General features: G+C 40.8%; 2 protein-coding genes across 7 annotated transcripts; both read left to right on the top strand.

The window, feature by feature from the left end:
- Positions 1 to 11,137: 11,137 nt before the first annotated feature.
- Positions 11,138 to 13,341, top strand: LOC139405937 (zinc finger protein 782-like). Its single transcript, XM_071148390.1, has 2 exons — positions 11,138 to 11,337; positions 11,734 to 13,341. Exons 1-2 carry the CDS (start codon positions 11,145 to 11,147, stop codon positions 12,891 to 12,893), a joined length of 1,353 nt encoding a protein of 450 aa, XP_071004491.1. The 5' UTR covers positions 11,138 to 11,144; the 3' UTR covers positions 12,894 to 13,341.
- Positions 13,342 to 14,647: 1,306 nt separating this feature from the next.
- On the top strand, positions 14,648 to 21,633 carry LOC139394175 (prenylated Rab acceptor protein 1-like). 6 transcript variants are annotated; one of them, XM_071142219.1, is made up of 7 exons: positions 14,659 to 14,751; positions 15,259 to 15,398; positions 15,810 to 15,833; positions 15,988 to 16,200; positions 16,431 to 16,528; positions 19,137 to 19,238; positions 20,454 to 21,633. In XM_071142219.1, exons 2-7 carry the CDS (start codon positions 15,283 to 15,285, stop codon positions 20,543 to 20,545), a joined length of 645 nt encoding a protein of 214 aa, XP_070998320.1. In that variant the 5' UTR covers positions 14,659 to 14,751; positions 15,259 to 15,282; the 3' UTR covers positions 20,546 to 21,633. The 6 variants fall into 6 exon arrangements, with proteins under 6 accessions (XP_070998328.1, XP_070998339.1, XP_070998342.1 ...); XM_071142237.1 differs by having other exon boundaries at positions 14,661 to 14,751; positions 15,304 to 15,398; XM_071142227.1 differs by lacking the exon at positions 15,810 to 15,833 and having other exon boundaries at positions 14,648 to 14,751; positions 15,955 to 16,200.
- The last annotated feature ends 1,286 nt before the right edge of the window (positions 21,634 to 22,919 follow it).

The following is a 22,919-nucleotide window of genomic DNA, read 5'->3' as shown; positions in this document are numbered from 1 at the left end:
CCACTGCAAATCTACCAAGACCTGGCCGTCCCTCTAAACTTTCAGCTCATACAAGGAGAAGACTGATCAGAGATGCAGCCAAGAGGCCCATGATCACTCTGGATGAACTGCAGAGATCTACAGCTGAGGTGGGAGACTCTGTCCATAGGACAACAATCAGTCGTATATTGCACAAATCTGGCCTTTATGGAAGAGTGGCAAGAAGAAAGCCATTTCTTAAAGATATCCATAAAAAGTGTCGGTTAAAGTTTGCCACAAGCCACCTGGGAGACACACCAAACGTGGAAGAAGGTGCTCTGGTCAGATGAAACCAAAATTGAACTTTTTGGCAACAATGCAAAACGTTATGTTTGGCGTAAAAGCAACACACCATCCCCACTGTCAAACATGGTGGTGGCAGCATCATGGTTTGGGCCTGCTTTTCTTCATCAGGGACAGGGAAGATGGTTAAAATTGATGGGAAGATGGATGGAGCCAAATACAGGACCATTCTGGAAGAAAACCTGATGTAGTCTGCAAAAGACCTGAGACTGGGACGGAGATTTGTCTTCCAACAAGACAATGATCCAAAACATAAAGCAAAATCTACAATGGAATGGTTCAAAAATAAACATATCCAGGTGTTAGAATGGCAAAGTCCAGACCTGAATCCAATCGAGAATCTGTGGAAAGAACTGAAAACTGCTGTTCACAAATGCTCTCCATCCAACCTCACTGAGCTCGAGCTGTTTTGCAAGGAGGAATGGGAAAAAATGTGCAAAACTGAAAGAGACATACCCCAAGCGACTTACAGCTGTAATCGCAGCAAAAGGTGGCGCTACAAAGTATTAACTTAAGGGGGCTGAATAATTTTGCACGCCCAATTTTTCAGTTTTTGATTTGTTAAAAAAGTTTGAAATATCCAATAAATGTCGTTCCACTTCATGATTGTGTCCCACTTGTTGTTGATTCTTCACAAAAAAATACAGTTTTATATCTTTATGTTTGAAGCCTGAAATGTGGCAAAAGGTCGCAAAGTTCAAGGGGGCCGAATACTTTCGCAAGGCACTGTAATTAGTCATCATTGATAAAAATTTCCCTTAACAGGAGATGAGAGAGGTAGGACTTGCAGCGCGATCTGCGTCAGAAATTGAACTGACTTCTATTTTAGCCCTTGGCAATGCAGACGCTCGTTGGTGCGCATGAGCAGTGTGGGTGCAATAATTGAATAATATAGATTTTTAAATGTATTTTGCAATGCTCGCACACGAGACGCGAGCGGTGTAGTCAACCCGTTGGGCTATTTCTTCACATTATCAACGCAGCAATACACACATGGCAGTAGGCTATAAGCACGAATGTTCCATTAGCGGGAAAACACCATTATCAAAAGTGACCACAAATGCGATTATGCATGTAATGCTTTTATTATAAAAGGTGCATTTTTTATGGTGAAAATGATCTTCCCCAAACTTGAAACTCACGCGTTGTGTATGTATGCCAGTTAGACTCTAAACCCCTTTAAAGCGGATTAATGTGCTTCATTTTAAGAAGTTATTTGGCCACTTTAGTTGTGATACAAACTTTATTAAAACATATAGGCCTTTGGGCTAGACTACATGAGGTGTGATACTAACCTTTTAAAACATATAGGCCTTTGGGCTAGACTACATGAGGTGTGATACTAACCTTATTAAAACATATAGGCCTTTGGGCTAGACTACATGAGGTGTGATACTAACCTTATTAAAACATATAGGCCTTTGGGATAGACTACATGAGGTGTGATACTAACCTTATTAAAACATATAGGCCTTTGGGCTAGACTACATGAGGTGTGATACTAACTTTATTAAAACATATAGGCCTTTGGGCTAGACTACATGAGGTGTGATACTAACCTTATTAAAACATATAGGCCTTTGGGCTAGGCTACATGAGGTGTGCGACTATGATTCGAAAAAGTCGCAAAGAAAAGGCATATTTTATTGCCTTATGCCTGGCATCATTCACAAATTATAGGATTAAGTCTGAAGGGTGACAATATTAGCCTGTCTTTACATATACTAAATAATATATGTGTGAAATTTGTTTTGATTCAGAATCAACCATTATCATGCACCTGTCTCGAAACAGGGGCAGCGGAAAAAATACATCTATGCACTTAAATAGCGAATGGAGGACGCTTTTCTCGTGGCTCATTTTCATGCCTGTCAGGTAGGCTATAATCCTGTTGTAAAGATAAGCAATGTGCTTAATATTAGAAAAGTTGAGGAATAAATATAGTAAGCCTAGCCTATAGAAAACTGATGGGATCGTATTATTTGTACAAAGTTTTCCCTCACTATAGCTGCACTTCTCCACATGGGCAGTCTTCTCCCCTTTGAATGCTCACGCTCATCCTTGAAAAATAACATAAGGTCTGAAATAGACACCAAAGTCAACATACTGTACAAACAGTTATCTAGGCATTTTTTTTATATATCGCTCTGCTAACTAGCTAGCTAAAGTGTAGTCAGTGGCTAGATAAGACAGAGAAAGGGGACGTAAGAAGTTCATGGATTGGACACAGAAGGTCTCTGATCGCGCTGGTGAACTGTAGCTGATAGTGTCAGCTAGAGATGATATTTAGGAGCTTCCAGCAGGAATTTGTGGTCTTGCTGAGGTCTTCTCTATTGCTAATTACCATTTCAATATTTTGTAAATTGAGGCAAATATATTGATAAAACTCACCTTGTCCGAGAGAGAATTACACTGTTAAGCCTACACTAAACACAGACCTTATATGAAGTAGTGCTAAAATCCCGGATGCAAAAATGAATGGTGAAAAAACAATTGGAACCATTACCGGATTAATGGCTAGGTTTTATGGGTATTATGATGTGTCCACAGTGCTGGACTATCGGCCATTTACCACATCCCGTCAGACCTTATTGGTTAATTAAACCATGGTATTGTTGAATAATTGTCACGTTCTGACCATAGTTCTGTTATTTTATTCTTTGTTTTAGTATGGTCAGGGTGTGAGTTGGGGTGGGCAGTCTATGTTTGTTTTTCTATGTTGGTTTTTGTGTTCGGCCTAGTATGGTTCTCAATCAGAGGCAGGTGTCGTTAGTTGTCTCTGATTGAGAATCATACTTAGGTAGCCTTTTTCCACCTGGGTTTTGTGGGTGTTTATTTTCTGTCTTTATGTTACGTGTGTGTGCATTTTAGGTAGTGGTGGATTTTCTTTACTTTAACTTGGCACCCTGTGGTTTTTGGGTTGTCTCGTTGTGTGTCCCGCGCCCTGTATTTGTTGGGCTTATTATTTTGTTGTGCCTGAGTAAAGCACTTAACCTCAGTGGAACTCTCTCTGCGTCGGATTCCTGCACCCACCTAGTCCCGCGTGGCAATAGTTTCTGATTGGCTTGAAGGTCATTCTAGAGTGTGCATTATTTAAGTGATAATGCCCAAAAAGCCCATGTTTGGAGGATATGCTGGCACAGGTGTTGTTAGGCCCGAGACGAAGTCCAAACACCGGCTTCGAGAGCATTATCACTTTTATACAATGTCTTACCAACATATTCAAATAATGATTTACATATTTTCATTAAAAAATGTATTTTGATCAATTTATTCATACTATTTCCTCCTTCCACAAGATATAGTCCTGACACAAATCTAGGGTTGCTACCCAAACCGGCTGGTCGTTCGTTCTATCGGTTTGGTTGCCAGAGACGTGACCCAGTCGTTCAGTCTTTTTCTTCTGTATCAATGGACGTGACCCAGTCTGTCACACCCTGATCTGTTTCACCTGTGTTTGTGATTGTCTCCACCCCCTCCAGGTGTTGCCCATCTTCCCCATTATCCCCTGTGTATTATATGTGTGTTCTCTGTTTGTCTGTTGCCAGTTTGTCTTGTTTGTCAACCAGTGTTTTTGTTCTCAGCTTCTGCTTTCCCAGTCGCTCTTTTTCTCACCCTTCTGGTTTTGACCCTTGCCTGTCCTGACTCTGAGCCTGCCTGCCTGCCCCTGAGCCTGCTGACATGTACCTTTGCCCCTCCTCTAGATTATTGACCTCGGGCCTACCCTGACCCTGCCTGCCGTCCATGTACCGTTGCCAAACCTCTGGTTTACTGACCCCTGCCTGCCTTGACCTGTCCATTGCCTGCCCGTTGGATCATTAAACCATTGTTAATTCGACGTGTCTGCATCTGGGTCTTACCTTTATACCTGATACAGTTGTTCGTTCTAAATGTTCCATTGCCATACTGGCGGGCAACATTCTAATCCCTTGCTTGCTAGCCAGCCAACTATGGCTAATGTACAGTCACATCAAAAAGTGCAGCCAGAATAGCAGCATAGTAGCTGCATTTGCGTTTGTTTAAGTTGTTTTCTAGTGACATTTATTTGGGTACATCCATAACGATCTCGCCTGGCATAGAAAATGTGTTCTCTCATCAGAACACCGTTGTTCAGAGGAGCTAGCCAACAACACAACTCACACAATCACTTCAAACTGAATCTGGAAAGACAGAAAACTAAATCAAATAAAATTGTATTTGTCACATGCGCTGAATACAACAGGTGTATTACTTACTTACTTACTTACAACAGGTGCCGTGAAATGTTTACTTACAAGCCCTTAACCAACAATGCAGTTTTGGGAAAATAGAGTTAACATATTTACTAAATAAAGTAAAGTAAAAAAAAAGTAACACAATAAACACAATAAACACAATAAAGTAACACAATAAAATAACAATAATGGGGCTATATACAGGGGGTATCGGTTAATTGAGGTAATTAAGGTAATTTGTACATCGGGGAGGACAATGAAAACAGTTCGGGTGGCCATTTGATTAAATGTACAGCAGTCTTAAGACTTGGGGTTAGAAGCTGTTAAGGAGCCTTTTGGACCTAGACTTGGCGCTCCGGTACTGCTTTCCGTAGCAGAAATATAACTTGGGTGACTGGAGTCTTTGACAATATTTTGGGCCTTCCTCTAACACTGCCTAGTCTAGAGGTCCTGGATGGCAGGAAGCTTGGCCCCAGTGATGTACTGGGCCGTACGCACTACCCACTGTAGCGCCTTATGGTCGGATGCCGAGCAGTTGCCATACCAGGCATTGATGCAACTGTTCAGGATGCTCTCGGATAGCGCAGCTGTAGAACTTTTTGAGAATCTGGGGACCCATTCCAAATCTTTTCAGTCTCCTTAGGGGAAACTAGCTGCGCTTCGTTTCCTGCCTGCCTGTCTCATGACGACTCACGACATGTTCATTACTATGGGACAGCTGGAGATCGAATTTGAACATTGAGACAATGTTGCAAATGTTGGAGAGACAGACAGCAAGGTTTAGACAAATCTCCACTGTTGAAAACTAAATGTTAGACTAACAGAGAGATAATGTCTAGATGCTTTTTATTGTGGAGATCAAGTTTATAAATTGCCTGGCTGGGCTGATGAGATAGTGGATTGCTCAGTCAGATGGAACAGAGTAAATATTCATTTTAACGTCATAGATTGCCCCAGTGGTAACTTGTGGAATAGACACTGGCTGGAATAGCTTTTAACCAATCAACATTCAGGATTAGACCCACCCGTTGTCTAATTATGAGATAATGCAAGGATGAGATATAGTATATGGCCTATATACCACGGCTAAGGGCTGTTCTCATACACAAGTCAGACCTGCCAATCCTGTCCAATTTTTCAGAGTACCAGATGGGCACGGCAAATTGGAGATTCAACTCGCAAATCTAGTGCAAAGGCATTTTAGAAGCATTGCCTCTATAGCTAATACCGGACACTCATTCATTATTCATCGCGCAGTCTTCTAAACTCCAGACTCCATTTAATGCCAATATGTTTATATTTATTTTTGATTATACTTTTTGTGACTGGATCATAATTACAGTTACAGTTACAGTTTTTCAGGTTGCGTGATCCTCGTAATGTTACGTGGAAAATACAGAATTAAATGTATATCACACTCGCACAAATGCGACCAGTTATTTTTCGTATTTGCATTTAATTTATTTCACTAGCAAATGCGAGTGAACTGCTGGCATTTTAGAGACCACTAAATGACAATCTTATGTTCGCTAACGTTAGCTTGAAACAATTAGTGTTTACCTTTCCAGTCGGCAAACTCAGCATCACAACAGGAGGGGCAGACACTGGGTAGCTACGTGGAATAATGATGTATTCATCTCCATGTCCGTTGACACAAACTCCGTACATGCCTCTGTGTTGTAGCTCGATAATTGTGATGTTAGATTTACTCAGTGGATTTATTTTTCATAAAAATGTGCAACAAAAAAATCAGACCCTATTAATTTCTGCGTACTTTTAACTCGGTTCTCGTACAAGCGTACATGGACAGATAATTGCGTAGTCGGTACGCAAAATGCGAGCATGTCTGCATGTTTTAAGGCGACGCAACGCGGAGTGCCTGGACACAGCCCTTAGCCGTGGTATATTGGCCATATATCACAAACCCCCGAAGTGCCTTATTGCTACTACTATACTGGTTACCAACGTAATTAGAGCAGTAAATATAAATGTTTTGTCATACCCGTGGTATACGGTCTTATGTACGGCTGTCAGCCAATCAGCATTCAGGGCTCGACCCACCCAGTTTATAATTCCTTATAATGCACTGTATATTTGCATGGTAAAATTCAATGTCTATTCATAGATTGCACCTCGGTCACTCGGTCGCGTCATGCCATTGTTATGAACGTTCTCAAGCCGCCCTCTACCGGCGGCGCGATAGTGATGCCAGTCATTCTGGACGGAGGCTAACACTTTTGTGCCTGGAAACACTATGACATTGCTAAAGTAGTATTTAGTATTTAGTATTTAGTTTAAAAAAATAGCTAGCAATGCGAACGTTAGCTAGCTAAAATCCGGTGGCCTCCCCTCAATTTTAGCTAGCTAGCTAACGTTTTACTGCATCTAAAGTCAATCTGGATACATCAAAACGATGACAAAAGGTTTTCCTACTAATTGAATGTCATTGTATATCCAAGCCACTGTAATGCACTTTTGATTAAATCTTCAACGCTCATTGACGATGCATTGCGTAGAATGCTCAGTCGGGCATCAGTCCAAAACAGTATTTTGACGAAACATGCAACCCATGATATTAATGCAGCGCACATTGGAAGGGGGCTTTGCCTGCTATACTTACCTAGACACTGAACTGAAAACACAATGAAATCTTATGACACAGACCAGCCTGGTGGTAGTGACTGGGAAGCAGGTATCAAATGATTTAGAGCGGGTGTGTGTTTGATTTGGCAATTTAACCAATCTACACTCTTATATTAATCTCTTGTTATGTATTATTATATATATTTTTTGTAACCTTTATTTAACTAGGCAAATCAGTTAAGAACAAATTCTTATTTACAATAGCGGCCTACCCCGGCCAAACTCTAACCCGGACGATGCTGGGTCAATTGTGCGCTGCCTATGGGACTCCCAAACACAGACAGTTGGTATAGAGCCTGGACCCCAACCAGGATCTGTCGTGACGCTTCTAGCACTGAGATGCAGACCATTAGACCATTTCGACAATCTATCAATAGATTATAGGTTTTCTCAAAATATTTCACATATATAGTTATAAACAGTTATAGTTATTAAATAGTTTTGTCTTTATCATTTTATTATGGATGCATAAATTATTAGTCAATCCAATTTCAATTTAATAATCCAATTTTCATATTTTATTTCAGTTTATCCCATTCCAGAGCGCTCGACTGGACTTTTATTTAGAAAATCGTGAGAGAAAAACACGTGACCGGATGTAAGAACCTCACACTGCTTTGTTTACGTTACTGGGGTTATCTATTCGACTAGCATTCCTCAAAATGCCAAAAATAGAGTTGCTGAGATTGTTTCTCAACGAACGATTGACAGCTGCTGCTGATGAGATATTTGGGACAATTGAAAAGACGATTGTAGAGTACCAGGAAGAAGTGTCCCGCACGAAAGAGGAGAACAACCGTCTACGGAGGATGCTAAGGTTACAAAAAACAGGTTTGGGACATTTTAAAACGCATATGGGCACTAGCTAGCTAACTAGCTTCTACTGCTTTGATATTACTGCATCTAGCTAGTACTGATTCATGTGAAGCTCATCAATATTTGCCCTTCTGACTCAAATTGCATTGCCAGCATAGCCCCTTGGATTCTTGAGAGCTCATTCTATAGCTACCTACCTGCATTCTACACGTTTTGTCAGACCCCAAAAAGATGCAGGTTTGCCTGGCCTGCTCACTATGCTGTAGGTTTTACAAAGTAAGAATCAAAAGACAATCTTGTGCATCGGGTGGGAGGAAGCATAAGCTATGAGTGGCAGGTGTTCGAATCCCGGCTGTGGTTTGAATCCAGACTCGGCGTGTCTTTGTTTTCTACTTATTACTACATACATTTATTGCTTTCATCATGTTATTTGATATTTTTTCTATATTTTTTATCCATTCTCCCTCAGACTCCCAGCCGCTGACTGTCTCTGACGAGGATCTTCCCCCTGAGCAGCAGCACTGTGAGCAGGAGTGGAGCCCAAGTCTGGAACAAGATGGTCCAGAGGCCACACAGATTAAAAAGGAGCAGGAGGAACTCCGGACCAGTCGGAGGGAAGAGCAACTTCAATGGCTAGAGTCTGGTACCAAAGACTTCACATTCAGTCCTGCCTGTTTGAAAAGTAACTATGATCCGATTCAGAACCCAACTCATTCATCACATCTTCACCAAATACAAAGTGAGGAAAGCAGAGAGAACCCAACTCATTCATCACCTCTTGACCAAATACAAAGTGAGACAAACAGTGAGAACCCAAGCCAGTCCTCATACCTTCACCAAATAGAAAGTGAGGAAGACGGAGAGAACCCGGCAGCTCAGTCCTCATATCTTTACCAAATACAAAGTCAGGAAAACCGAGAGAAACCATGGCAATGCCGTGTTTGTGACAAATGTTTCAACAATATTCATCATCTGAAAGCGCATGTGAGGAGTCACACAGGGGAGAGACCGTATACGTGTCCTATATGTAGAAAATGCTTTATGACAACAAGTGCATTGAATAGACATCAGACAATTCACACTGATGGAAAGCCGTTTAGGTGTAATTATTGCGGCAAATCCTTCAAATGGATGAACTCCCTTGGAAGGCACATAAGGATTACCCACGAGAGGGAGAATATATGACATTACCTGGTGTGGGGAAAGGGCAATAGTTGTTCTGAGAAAGTTACATACCGGATGCTTTTTATATACTATTGCCATATAATATGCCATATGCTATTGCCATATAATTACACTATAACAAAAGTGAACACTATGTTATAGTTAATTATAGGATATCTATGGCTATTGTGTGTGTGTGTGTGTGTGTGTGTGTGTTGTCTTTTAACATGTTTGTAACCACCTTCCCAGGGACTACAGATGGAATTATGCATAAGTCTTGATCAATGTGCATTATCTTTGTCAAATAAATCAAATAAGGTGTATCTTATCTGTGCATAAATATTGTTTTTGTCTTGTTCATATGGTGTAATGTCACATCTGTTTTGATTTGTGTTTTGTCCTTTTCCTTCAGTGATCACAAGAGCCAAAACATTTTCCATATGCCTACATTACTATCATTTTTTTTTACCTCAGTGATCTTTCTGTGCACAATTGGAGGCAAAAAAAAATAATAAATGTAACACACCACATCTGTTGCCATAGTCTTATCCCTATTCCTCGCGCTAGCTTGCGACTCTACGTCTTGCAGGAACGCGCTCACCGGCCAAGCACACGCACTGTCGTGGATGCGAGGTCCGATCCCTTCTGACACCAATGTAATGAAACAGCAGGGAGCAGGTCTTGAACCCTTGACCTTCTAGCCCGAGGTCCGGCGCGCTATTGACTGTGCCGCAAAAGAGTCGATTTCCGCGCTTATAAACCCAGGGTCGTTACAATACTATAATAGATTGGAATAAAAACAACATGTTTCATCCCCATTATGTATTTATCCGAGTTATTTACTTCACAATAAGCCAGATTCGAGTAACCTTTGTGGTGCTGAAGCTTGAATCAGCAGCCGTGGCACAATCAATCGAAAATGGACAGCTCATGGTGCTGAAAGTAGGCGCATTCCAGTAATTCATTTCAACCGTCTTCATTTTAGTTAGACTTTACTAACAACCAGAGGGCTTTGTGTTGGAACCTATTTCTTCATGTTTAAGAAATAAGAGGTAGGCCTACCTGTTTGACAGAAATTGGACTGGGCTGCTATATCCATAGTTTTGTAGGCCAATTCCTCCATCGTGCACTCTTTAAATAGCCTACCTCCGTGTCAGTGAAGGACTGTTAAGTTAAAACCAGGACTCGAATTGGAGGGACGCTAGAAACAAGCTGTAAAATACCCTGGAAAGACGTGATTCCGATGCTTATGCGATATCATTGTTTAGTTTCTTTGCCATTGAGGCTGAGATAAAACCTTCTATAGCCTAGGAGACTGATCATGAATTGATTAAGCTATTCACTTTCTGTACAATATAACGTTTTTTTTTACATTGGGTTAAGCCATGGAAGAAGAGTAGCCAGCAGTTAAAGCTTACATTTGTCCGCGTCGGTTGGCCTACTCGTTCTAAGGGTGGAAAGGTAGGCCTGACTTTTACCACGCTCAGTTTCCTAACGACGTCTCATATTTAATTATTTGCAAATAGGGACAGTTTCGTTGCAAACAAGACACACTGATTTGGCATTGGAGAAATGTGATAAAATGAACACAAGGGCCTATCTCTCTGTCCATTCTTAGCCTGTAATGTCGGTAGTTTGTGTGGTATTAACACATATTGAGATTCGGATCATGTGACTTGAGACTTGTTTGTGACTCGAACAATAATGACTTGGTCCTCCCCCTGAGTGGTACAGATAAGGAGCGAAATTAATATTCCTTATCGTTTATGAAATGGAGAATGTTCATAGAAATCCGAACTGACGATGTCCACTCCACTCCTGTAGGTAGCGACATTGCAGAATGCGTTAAGCCGTGGTGCGCACTCTACGCATGCTTTTTTTTTGGCACAGCAGATCCATGAACATCTATCATTGATGAACGAAGTTGTTGTCAAATAATAGCGTTGTCACTGATTGCTAGTTAGCTAGCACTAGCATTCTGTAAACATGTCTAAAATACAGTTGTTGAGAGCGTTTCTCAACCAGCGGCTAACTGTGGCTGCTGATGAGATATTCGGGGCAGTTGAAAAAACGATAGCTGAGTACCAGGAAGAGGTTTCCCGTTCGAAAAAGGAGAACGACCGTCTACAGAATATTCTTGACATCGTTATTAAACCTGAGATAAAGTTACAAAGAGCAGGTTTGTGACATTTATTATTCAACCTACATTTCATACACCTTGATAATTTTAGTTATTTCATTTTGAGAGCCAGTGTCGACAAAAGTAACGTTATGTCTAGACATTCTTGAGGATTCAACGCGCATGCTCTCCCCCAGGACTCCTCCCGTTCCAGCCATTAATTCCCTGTTATTGTTGGGTGTAAATTCACTTGCCACGTAGCCTAATTGTTTTTGGCCCGTTTTAGATTTTTTGTTGATGCACTATAATTCAGTCAATATTTGATGGATTTGTATATCCAAAAGCGTTGAGTATGTTATTCCATTATGCAGCTGTTAAATCTACCAGAACTGTATTTTTGACCTTTTTATCAATTTTGATAAATAATGTAACGTTAGTAGACTTCTCTCCCTTCAGACCTCCAGCAGCTCACTGTATTGGACGAGGAGGTTCACCCTGAGCAGCAGCCCTGTGTGCAGGATTGGAGCCCTAGTCTTGGACAGGAGGACAGCGAGCCCATATGGATCAAAAAGGAGCAGGAGGAACTCAAAAAGCAACTTCAGTGGCTGGAGTCTGACACCAGAGAGTTCATATTTGATCCTTTCTGTGTAAGTGATTATGATCAGGACCCAACTCAGTCCTTGCAAATCCAAAGTGAGGAAAATAGGGAGAGAGATTCTCAACCAAACGTTGTAACTGGACAGATCAAAACAGAACCTGATGGAGAGGACTACAGAATATCAGAACCAACCTGTTCTTCAGCTCAGAGTACAAATAGTGAACATGTCAATGGAATGGAAAGCAAAGGAGCCCAGTCTCTTTTAAAGTCACACAAACCAAAGACCACAAAAAAACAAAAAAGAAAACAAACTTATAGCAGTGCAAATGGCATGAAATGTACTCCCTGTTCTTGTAAGGTTTGTGGCAGGTCTTTTCGGTACAAGCGTCCCTTTTTTAATCATGTGCAAAGTCATGCACATATAGAGGATAAAGAACGTGTCTGTGGTGTGTGTGGAAAGCACCTAGATTCTAAAGAGAATATGAAAGATCACCTCCAAACTCACATCGTAGCTGAGCCTGAGTTTTGTCATGTTTGTGGTAAAATGTTCACCACGAAGCTTAGGCTGAAAAAGCACATGAGGGTTCACACAGGAGAGAAACCATATCGCTGCGATGATTGTGGCAGGTGTTTCAGTGATGCCGCCAATTTGATCGGACACAAAAGGACTCACACGGGCGAGAAACCATATTGCTGCCAGGAATGTGGCCAAGGATTCACTCAAAGTGGACATCTGGTTTTGCACAGGAGGAGACATACTGGGGAGAAGCCATATCTCTGTTCTGTTTGTGGCAAAAGTTTCAGCACCAGATCAAATTATACAGGACACATGAGAGTTCACACAGGGGAGAAACCATACAGCTGCCATGATTGTAGCAAATGTTTCAGCAATACTGCTAATCTGAGTGCGCACAGGAGGATTCATACAGGGGAGAAACCATATTGTTGTGATTATTGTGGCAAAGGATTTGCTCAGAATGGAAATCTTAAAATGCACATGAAGACACACAGGAAATAAATCTTATAGGCTAATTGCTGTATTTGTGAGAAATATCTCAGCACTGACATCCACCCAACTTGAGAATCCAAGAGAGAAATACATCTCTTTCGTGACTGTGGCAAAGCCTTTGCACAATGGAAATTTGGCAAGGCATAATGAGAATGTACAAAATGTATAACGTGTCAGAACTCGGCATGAACAACAACATTTCAACAGTTTGATAACACTGGAGAGAACTGTGATCTGGCTCATCTGACAGTGATTGAGGTTTCACACACAGTGGTGAGAGACTATACAAGTGTCCTATAGAAAATGCTTTATCACAAGTGTATTAACTAGGTGTCAAAGGAGCCTAGTTGAGGAAAAATTGTAGGCCTACATGCAATCCCTGCTTCAAGTTCTTCAAATGGACTCACTAGGAAGGTGCATTCACAACAGGGAGAAAACATGTCAGGGCCTTCAGGGAAAGGGCATCAGACAGAGGATTGAGAAGCATATTCTCACTTCCACCAGTAAGAAGATATGGGATCTAGTACATACCCACAAGAACCCAGCTCTTGGATCAACAAGATATGACTGTACTAGCTTGAACTTACAGAACATTGCTAGAAGTCCACATGAACATTGCGCAACAGATTGCTGAGCAGCAGGAGTCCCTGCTTATTAGTATGACACAGGACACACGTTTGAGCTGCTGTCCTGTGTCTTGAAAACAAAACTTTGCATTTTTTGTCTTGAAAGTAAAATGCCTTCTGCAGTAATACATCATATCTGTTTTTAACACTGTTGTGATGTTGTTGTCTTACTTTTCAAAGTGTTCGTTACTTCATGGCTTTCATACCAAAACTATAGTCATGCCTCTGAGTTCGATGTCAATTTGCCTGCAAAGAAAATAAATACTTGTCTATTTCATTGTATATGTATTGACAGGTATAAATAATTAGTATGCTATGTTCCAGGTGAACTATTAAATGTGCATGGGCTACCATCTGAAATGTGTGCTTCTTATTTCAACCAGAAACTTAAATATGATAAAATATGAAAATGTATGATCATTTTTAGATCATACATTTTCCAGACATCCAGAACGTGGCACAGAATAAATAACAGATATGCTGTAATGGGAAATGATTTGGCTAATTCTTTCCCTGTGTTTGATTTACTGTTGATATGTAATAAACATAATTGTGTGGGAAGACACAGGCAGATGCATTCCCTTGGGTAACGTATCTATCTATGTTTAAGTCTCTTTGTGCCTGTTAGTATAAAATTATCAAATGTAACTAACTATTTATGATATTATTTTTGACCTGTTTAACTGCCAGTATGAAATGTCTGCAGGTGTTTAATGTTATGGTTAAAGTTTGACCCAAGACTGGATTTAAGGACACATTGATAATGTATCTGTGCCACTGTGATTCTGTAGCAGCTGATGTGACTTCCTTCAAGCCTTTGGCTGGTGTTTACAGAACATTCGGTGCTTTGTGATTAATATATAAGGAGCGTTAGACATTTTCTATGCTTCTCTTCTGTAGGTGTTTCCCTCAATTGTTGTATTAAACCGGATTGTTTTAGATTTGACTTCATCAACAACTGCACTCCTTTTTGTTCACCTGGACATTCCTGTTACATAATGTTAATTGATAACTCATAAGTCATAAATAGCTATCAGTTATTTATCTCATTTTCTGCTCCAATTAAATTGATCATATTTTTGACTTTTAATTTGAAATTCATACAATAAATTATACCGGAAGTTAGACCCAGCGGTCAGTTTCGTTCCACATCACATCCGCTGAGCAACAGCACAGCAGAAGTCAATTTTTGTGTTTTTGTATTTCTGAGCACAGCAGTGCAGTAAACACTTTCAACAACTGTGAGTATTGCTTCAAAAATATGATTTATGTAACTATTTTGTATGTAGCAAAAGCTATTCGTTTTCATATGCAGTGATAGAATATTGGCTAAGCGTAGCAATAATTGACATGAAGGAATGGTGATGTGGCGTCTTCGACCGGAATCGTTATTTAGTGTAAAAAAAAAAATGTAAAAAAGGGAGATATTCAAGGTTTTGAGTAATGACAATGAACAACTTGTGTGTTAGCTAGTTTCTGTGATTCAGTTATTAATATTCTAACTACCTAACTAAACGATGTTGCAATCGAACTGTCTGTGGGCAAGCCCATAAATGATGACAAAAATGTTCCATTCCATAACCCAAGACTCTCCCGACGGTCTCTAGGTTTTTCACTGGGCATGATTAATTTGTTACAACAATAGAAAGCCTAGTTTTGCATTGTGTGAGAGGATTTGTTATTGCTTGTGAAACAGTGCCATTAACCTTTTAATGTTTCTTTTCTGTCACTGCCATGTTGTATTTTAGCCTACATCGGCATCCGTTACTCTAATGCAATCTGGTGTCCCAAAGGGTGAGAACTGCCTTGTAGACATGGACTCCAAGGCAGGGGATCTCTTCAGCGCTGAGCCAGCCGACGCTGCTGGATCCGGAGGTGTCATGGGAAGGTGTGTGCTGTTGTTTTTCTAGCTCTGTCTCTATCTGTGTTAGTTCATCTGTCTAGTACATGGCTCGCCAATCCTGTTCCTGGAGAGCTACCCCCTCCTGCATGTTTTTGCTCCAACCCCAGTTGTAAATAACCTGAACAGGTTTGGAGAGCCCTGCTCTAGTGCCAGCAGTCTGTAAACCTGGTCCTGGAGAGCTACAGGTTGTGCAGGCTTTTGTTCCAGCCCAGCACTAACACACCTGAATCAACTTGATGCGTTGTAGCACCATGTATCTCTCTCGGATCATGGTTGGTGACTGGTTCTGGTCCAGATACATTTTATATATAGTCCTCATGTGTAGTCATTCTTCTGTGGCTATTATTGTGTGGGAAAGTTGTGATCTGAATTTGTCTCATATTCTTCTTAATCTAGCCTACCACTAAAGGAACTAGATGGGTCAGTTTGTCCTTTCCTTGTATTATACCTGGCTATGATGTATTGTTGTTCATTCTGTCCACGATCAGTCTCTTGGTTTAATGCTATACAATTATTCCATCTCCCCATACCTCTTGTTTAGTTTACCACCCTGGCTTTCTGCCTTGCCTCACAGGCTGTGGCTGCCCAAAGGCCTCTCGCCCAGTGTGGCCAAGGAGTGGTTTGATCGTCGCCGTGCGTCCATCCGTCCCTGGGCTGGCTTCGTGGATCACAGGAAGTTCACCAAGCCCCGCAACTTTGGTGAACTGTGCCAGAGGGTGGTGCGCAACTTTGACACCTACAACAGCAACTACACCTTCATCTTCCTCGGCCTCATCCTCTACTGCATGTAAGAGCTGTGGGACAGGAGTTTAAAGACACTGTGATATTCAGTGAATATATAAAAACAGTAATTACATATTGCATATAGACAGACTGCTGCCAGCAGCCTGTTTTATTTTCAAATTCCAAATCTCAGTTTGAATAGGCCTAGATCTATGCTGGATTGAATTGATTTAGAATCTGTGATTATCAAAGAGGCACTCTTTCCCTCTTCCAATCTCCCCCTCTTTACCTCAGTATCAGCTCTCCCATGCTGCTGATTGCTTTGGCAGTGTTTGTTGGTGCCTTCTACATCATCCACCTCAAGTCCCTGGAGTCTAAACTGGTCGTCTTTGGTGAGTAAAGCAGTCATGTTCTGTGAGATTATTTATATGGAGCAATTTCAGTGCCAACAGATTGTATTTGAATTCCATCATTTTGAATTTGAATGTAATATTTTTGAATATGTAATGCACAAATGTAGTAATTTAATTATTGTATTTCATGATTTGACACTGAATTGAATGAATATAGCATTGCTTTATTTAATTGAACATTCAAATTCAATATTTTATTTATTCAGTTTCAATATGGTAGATATTGCATTCATTGTCTATGTATCTAGTTTACAAACTATCAAGTTGATCAAAAGTTTCATATATTCAACTTCTCAGATGCATTCGGATTCAGTTCTCTAAATTCAGAGTCAAAACCAGAGACAACATCCTGGTACTTTGCCAGCCTGGAAAGGTAGAGGAAAGAATCAAACACTCTCTGTGGTAAACGGAAGCTTCTGGCAGTTTCTGAAGCCAATGTGGCATGTAGAATTTATTTTCTTCCTATGAATTTGGCTCTAGCATCAGAACCGTTTTAGCAATAAGCTATTATGACCCCATTCCTGGAAGGTTAGACTCTCTGAAACATGGACGTGCCTTCTGTTCCCCTCTGTGAAGCCGTGCAGGACACGTTAGAAGGGAGTGTCACAAACGTTTCACCCCCCCCCCATAAGAATATAGTTGAATAGCCCGGTTAAAGCCCTTCCAAGGATAGTCTCCTGCATGTAACAAGACTGTTCGCCCGCTTAGCTAAAGCCCATAGGGGTGAGTTTAGGAAGCTATCATGTCTTCAAGTCTCCAGCAAGGTTACTCATCAAAAGAGCGCGGTTCATCAAACCACCTCGGTTACATTTAACCCCACTTTGACCTCATACTGAGAGATCATAGCACCAATATACAGTGCATTCGGAAAGTATTCAGACCCCTTGACTTTTTCCACATTTTGTTACGTTACAGACTTATACTAAAATGGTTTAAATATTTTTTCCCCCTCAATCTACACACAAAACCCCATAATGAAGGTACATGACAGTCCTCTTGGAGTTTGCCAAAAGGCACCTAAATGACTCAGACCATGGGAAACAAGATTCTCTGGTCTGATGAAACCAAGATTGAACTCTTTGGCCTGAATGCCAAGCGTCACGTCTGGAGGAAACCTTGCACCATCCCTACTGTGAAGCATGGTGGTGGCAGCATCATGCTGTGGGGGATGTTTTTCAGCGGCAGGGACTGGGACACTAGTCAAGATCAAGGTAAAGATGAGGGGAGCAAAGTACAGAGAGATCCTTGATGAAAACCTGCTCCATAGCGCTCAGGGCCTCAGACTGGGGTGACGGTTCACCTTCCAACAGGACAATGACCCTAAGCACACAGCCAAGACAACGCAGGAATGGCTTCGTGACAAGTCTCTGAATGTCCTTGAGTGACCCAGCCATAGCCCGGACTTGAACCCAATCGAACATCTCTGGAGAGAATGGATCTGCAGAGAAGAATGGGAGAAACTCCAAGCTTGTAGCAAGAAGACTCAAGACTAATTGCTGCCAAAGGTGCTTAAACAAAGTACTGAGAAAAGGGTCTGAATAATTATTTGTTTTCATTTTTTATAAATGTGCAAACATTTATGAAAACGTTTTTTGCTTTGTCATTATGGGGTATTGTGTGTAGATATATATAATTGTATTTATTTATTTTTTAAGTCTAATAAATCAATTGAATATACACCATCACAATAAATCCATAATTTTTTTAGTCAGGTCTTAAGAAACATTATATGAGTTGACCTATTGTATGTCATCTGGCTATTCTCCATGCCAATGGTTGTAGGCTTGTTAATTTAGCTGACAAGATATCCTTATAAGTCCCATGCCATTATTTTATAGTAAATGACTTGGTGGTGAGATTTTGTAGCTATAAAGGTAATTACTAGGCTATTCAAAATCCAATGCAAATTCACTATACTTGCGGTCCATCTGTATGCCGCCCTGCACATTCAACGAACCAACAGCACAGCCTAGGGCTTTACGTTCTCTCCCAGACTCATGGATATATTTTGGAGCTTAGCATAAGGAAACCAGTCCATACAGGCAAGTCAGTTAAGAACAAATTCTTACAGTCCACACTCAAAGGCTAGACCAATTATGTACCAAATACATCTTAAATCAGTTTTGTTTGATGTTTTTCTGCCATGTGTAATATGCCGTAGGTAATCATAATTTTAATTCTGTTTTTTTTTACGGGTTTGGTCTCATAAGCTCTAATATGCATATGGATGTTCTGGATGAAATCATCACTTTAGAAAGCCTGTCCATTTTTGTTTTGTCAGTCTTTGAAACAATATCCATGACGACCATCTTTTACACTCAGTTTCAACCTGCTGTTTAATTTTCCAATATTAAATTGAAATACAATTTTAAAACCCGAATGCAATGTTTATTCAATTCAGTTTCAAATAAATGGCATTACGAATTGGAAAATATACAATTCTAATTCAATATCCTAATACAAATTCAACATTTATGGAATTTTAAATATAATTTTTGTTGGCACTGAAATCAATCCATAATTTGGGTGTAGAGTGACTAGTGTTTGAAATCTGAGTGATTTTTAAAAAAATGTATTTTGCCCACAGGAAAAGAGGTGACCGGACCTCACCAATTGGGTCTGGCTGGGGCGGTCTCTTTCCCTGTGTTCTGGTTGGCTGGTGCAGGAGCTGCAGTGTTTTGGGTCCTGGGTAAGTTACAACCCCCATCTCACTCTTTGCTGTACACATCAGACCTGGGATAACTGTCGACCTAGGCCTAGATATGCATTATGGAATGTATTTCTCTTTGAAGGAGACAAATGATTATGGATGTAACATTCCCCGATTTGCATGGGAGCCCAAACCGATCCAAGTGTAGCTTACATCAGTCAAAACATCAATTCACTTTACGAGTCACTGACATGTTTTGCTCACATGACATACTTTCGACCTGCTGAAGGTACCTCATATTTTGTGACAAATGATGCATCCTCTCCTTCATTGTCGAACTAAGCATGTAACTGTGTTGACAGCAGTGGAGGCTGCTGAGGGGAGGACGGCTCATAATAATGACTGGAAGGGAGCGAATGGCATCGCACGCATGGAAACCATGCGTTTTATGTATTTGATACCATTCCGTTCCAGCCGTTACCATGAACCCGTCCTCCCAAATGAAGGTGCCACTTGCCTCCTGTGGTTGATAGTCATTGATCTACGAGCAATTCTGCATGTCATCAACCCCAAGGATTATCAGTAGCCTAGTCAAACTATGCACTGGGCCCAGCTTTGTTTGCCGACCAACGTGAGGCAGGCGGCCTGTTTCTGATCTTGCACATCTGCGGTCGTCCTCTGTATTCAAATGCTAAAATGGCTTGCACGATATTAGGCTTTATATTAGTTGAGTTACAACCTCTGTAATTTGCTAGATTGTTCTCTTTGCGCTGTTGAAAATGGTGTTTTACCAGAATAAAAGTAAGCTACCGGGGAGACAACTCTCATCTGGCTATACCTGCTGAACGGAGCTTACAATAGATTTTATTTGGATTGTTCATGTTCACCATCAGCAATAGTTTTGGTAGTTTTGCTTTAAACAATCAGTGTGCATTTTCATTTTTACATACCTAGGGTAAAGTTGATACCTTATTGATGTAATTTGTTAAATCCACTTCAATCAGTGTAGATATGCTAATAAAAAATAATTTTTAAGCCTTGAGACATGGATATTACATTTTACGACACCGCTAGGATTTGAGTCCATTAATTCCCGGCATGAAAATTGTAAATTGATAGGAATGTAGTGCTAAGATTAACCATTGTGTTTGGTGTCTCAAAATGGAGCCCTAAATGTAACCTAGGCTTCTACTCTCCTTTTTCTCAGCCCCTTCTATCCCTTCCATTTGACTGACTCTCTCACTTCTCACTCAGGCGCGACGATGTTTGTGATTGGCTCTCACGCTGCCTTCCGAGAGCTGGAGGGAGGATCGGAAATGGAGGAGCTTTTCATGGAGCCTGTGTGAAGGCATAGTGATAGAAGAATCTGTATATCTGTGCCATTATAGCGTCTGTGACAGCATTGGCAGCGCCATTGAGGCTACAACCCATAAGAATCCCCACGCGGGTGACTACTTTAAAATGGCAGAAGCACAGTGGAAGCCCTCAATGGTGCTGCCCATGCTAAAACAGCTTTTTGGCCACTAGAGGCCTCTTATCTTTCTCTGTGTGGACCCTCAACACTCACCTTTGACCTTTTTTAAAAAATACAACACAGAATGCACCTTGTCATGCCTCTGAAGTGATTTGCTGTTACTGACCCTCTACAACTCTGTAAAGACCCTAATAGTACTCAATTTAGAAGAATATGTTGATTGACTGTCGTGCGCACAAAGAGTGACTGAGACGTGGTTCGTGTACCTCATACTGTATGCCTACTTCATACTGTCTTTTCCAAATGTGGCTGATACCTGTCATTTTGTGTTTAATATCAGTCGGCCTTTTGCTTATTGCCTCTACCTTCTGTTTTAATGTTCCCTTGTGGATATCTAATAATTACAAAATGTCCCTCGGTCAACTCAAGACCTGACATGTTACAAAGAGCTTTAACATCGCCACAGTAATAATTCAGATTTGTTTTAAAAAATCCTATATAGCTGATGTTGAATAAGTACTCAGTGAGCACCATTAAACTGAATGAGGGAAGGAACATCAAATCGCCAACGCTTCTCTGACTGTGGAAGAAGTGCCATTTGCAGCTCTACAATGTATTAATCCAACTAGAAGGAATGGTTCTTTGAGACAAATTGCATTTTCTTTAAAGCAATGCTTAGTGGATATTCCAGATACCTAATGGTGATCAAGCATTATGTTTAAATCATATTTTGTATTGTACCTACTGCATCTACTTTTAGTCGTGTGCAGGCATGTGGTGCAGTGTTGATGGGTAAACTTTTCATAATTTATTAGCTCTACTTTATGGCTTTGATATTTAAAGATCAATATATTCTTTTTTTTTTAAATATAGATTTCATACTTGTCATGCTATCTTTTTGCTATTTTTTTGGTATTTTTAATGACAATTGGGAAGTGCAATAAACTATCCTACCTAAGATATTGTGAGTGTGTGAGGAAGTCCGTGCATGAATTCTGAAATATTTGCGTCCCTTTTGCGCATAATATTTATTTGTGGTGATTTAAAACATTACATTAAAAAGTATTAAAGGTTGTGTGTTATATTCTGTATGTGCAGTATATGTGCCAAAATTGCAATACTTTGTAGGCCCTTTTGTGTCCTTGGATGTGTCCCCCCCCCCCCCCCCCCCACAAGAGGATGTAGTTTCCCCCTACTTTTCTCTTTCTCTCTGTGTCCTCCTTCCTGTCCTTCCCTCCCTCTGACACTTCAGTACTAACCACCCCCCCCCCCCCCTTTCCCCCCCCCTTTATACATGACCCCTGTACACTGCTCATCAAGACAACCCCATGCACAGGTTGCTATGGAGATGACCTTGGAGGTTCACCCATCCATCCACACACACTTCACTCACTGGCATGCTGCACACTGCGGCAAAGCCGGGCGATCGATATTCTATTATGTGGAGGGGGGGGAGAGGAGTCTGTAAGAGCTCGCTGCATGGACATGTGGGAATTTAAGGGGAGGGGGGTGTGTGTGTGTGTGTGAGAGAGCGAGTGTCAGTGATGTAGTAGATGTAGAGAGCGAGTATCAATGCAGTTTATACACCTTTTGTGAAGAGCATTTTACCCCCCCATTATGTTTACCTCGTCATCTCGATCAATGCTAAGCGTTTATTCCCCCACACCCACCCCCCCTGTTGTGGAAAGCTGCATCATACATGTCAACTACTGTATTCCCTGTAGTGCACTATATAGGGAATAGGGTGCCATTACGGACAAACCCTAAATGTGTGAGGGATGAGGTGGTGTGTTTTTTTTTAACCTACAGTAATATCTATAGCAGATTTTAGCCACTGAACACAGCTATTTAGCCCAGATTAATCTTACTCCAGGATTGAGAACTATGTTTTGGGGAGAGTGAAAGTGTTTTTTTAGTCCGGGATTAGGCTTAATCTCAGTCTGGGAACTGGCCCATACTGTATCTGTACTCTTGTTACCAGTAGGTACAGAATACAAGGCAAGACTAACAAAGCTTCAGAAATGTAAAATGCTGATGACATGATATTCTTTACTCGCAGAACATTTTATACATTTGTTTCATTAATGCGGAATATCAGTTGTCTTGGGAACCATATGATCAGGGAGCTTTGTAGAATTGTTGTTTTGTTTTTCTGCTTCACACGTGGTCATGTATCCTGCATTCTTTCTGTTTGGAACTGTTTGTATGTTTCATATGTACTTTTGTTTAGGTTTCAACATCAAAGC

Source organism: Oncorhynchus clarkii, chromosome 3 (assembly GCF_045791955.1).
Source record: "Oncorhynchus clarkii lewisi isolate Uvic-CL-2024 chromosome 3, UVic_Ocla_1.0, whole genome shotgun sequence".
NCBI classification, from domain to species: Eukaryota; Metazoa; Chordata; class Actinopteri; order Salmoniformes; family Salmonidae; genus Oncorhynchus; species Oncorhynchus clarkii.
Note: the sequence above shows the minus strand (reverse complement) of the source record. Positions and strands in the feature narration are given on the sequence as shown.

What these genes read in the sequence shown, in the direction of transcription:
- LOC139405937 (XM_071148390.1), top strand. Translation starts at nt 11,145, where the DNA reads ATGTCTAAAATACAGTTGTTGAGAGCGTTTCTCAACCAGCGGCTAACT. An exon ending in GATAAAGTTACAAAGAGCAG is followed by an intron (nt 11,338 to 11,733) that starts GTTTGTGACATT and finishes CTCTCCCTTCAG; the next exon opens with ACCTCCAGCAGCTCACTGTA.
- LOC139394175 (XM_071142227.1), top strand. Translation starts at nt 15,283, where the DNA reads ATGCAATCTGGTGTCCCAAAGGGTGAGAACTGCCTTGTAGACATGGAC. An exon ending in GTCTAAACTGGTCGTCTTTG is followed by an intron (nt 16,529 to 19,136) that starts GTGAGTAAAGCA and finishes TTTTGCCCACAG; the next exon opens with GAAAAGAGGTGACCGGACCT. An exon ending in TGCAGTGTTTTGGGTCCTGG is followed by an intron (nt 19,239 to 20,453) that starts GTAAGTTACAAC and finishes CTTCTCACTCAG; the next exon opens with GCGCGACGATGTTTGTGATT.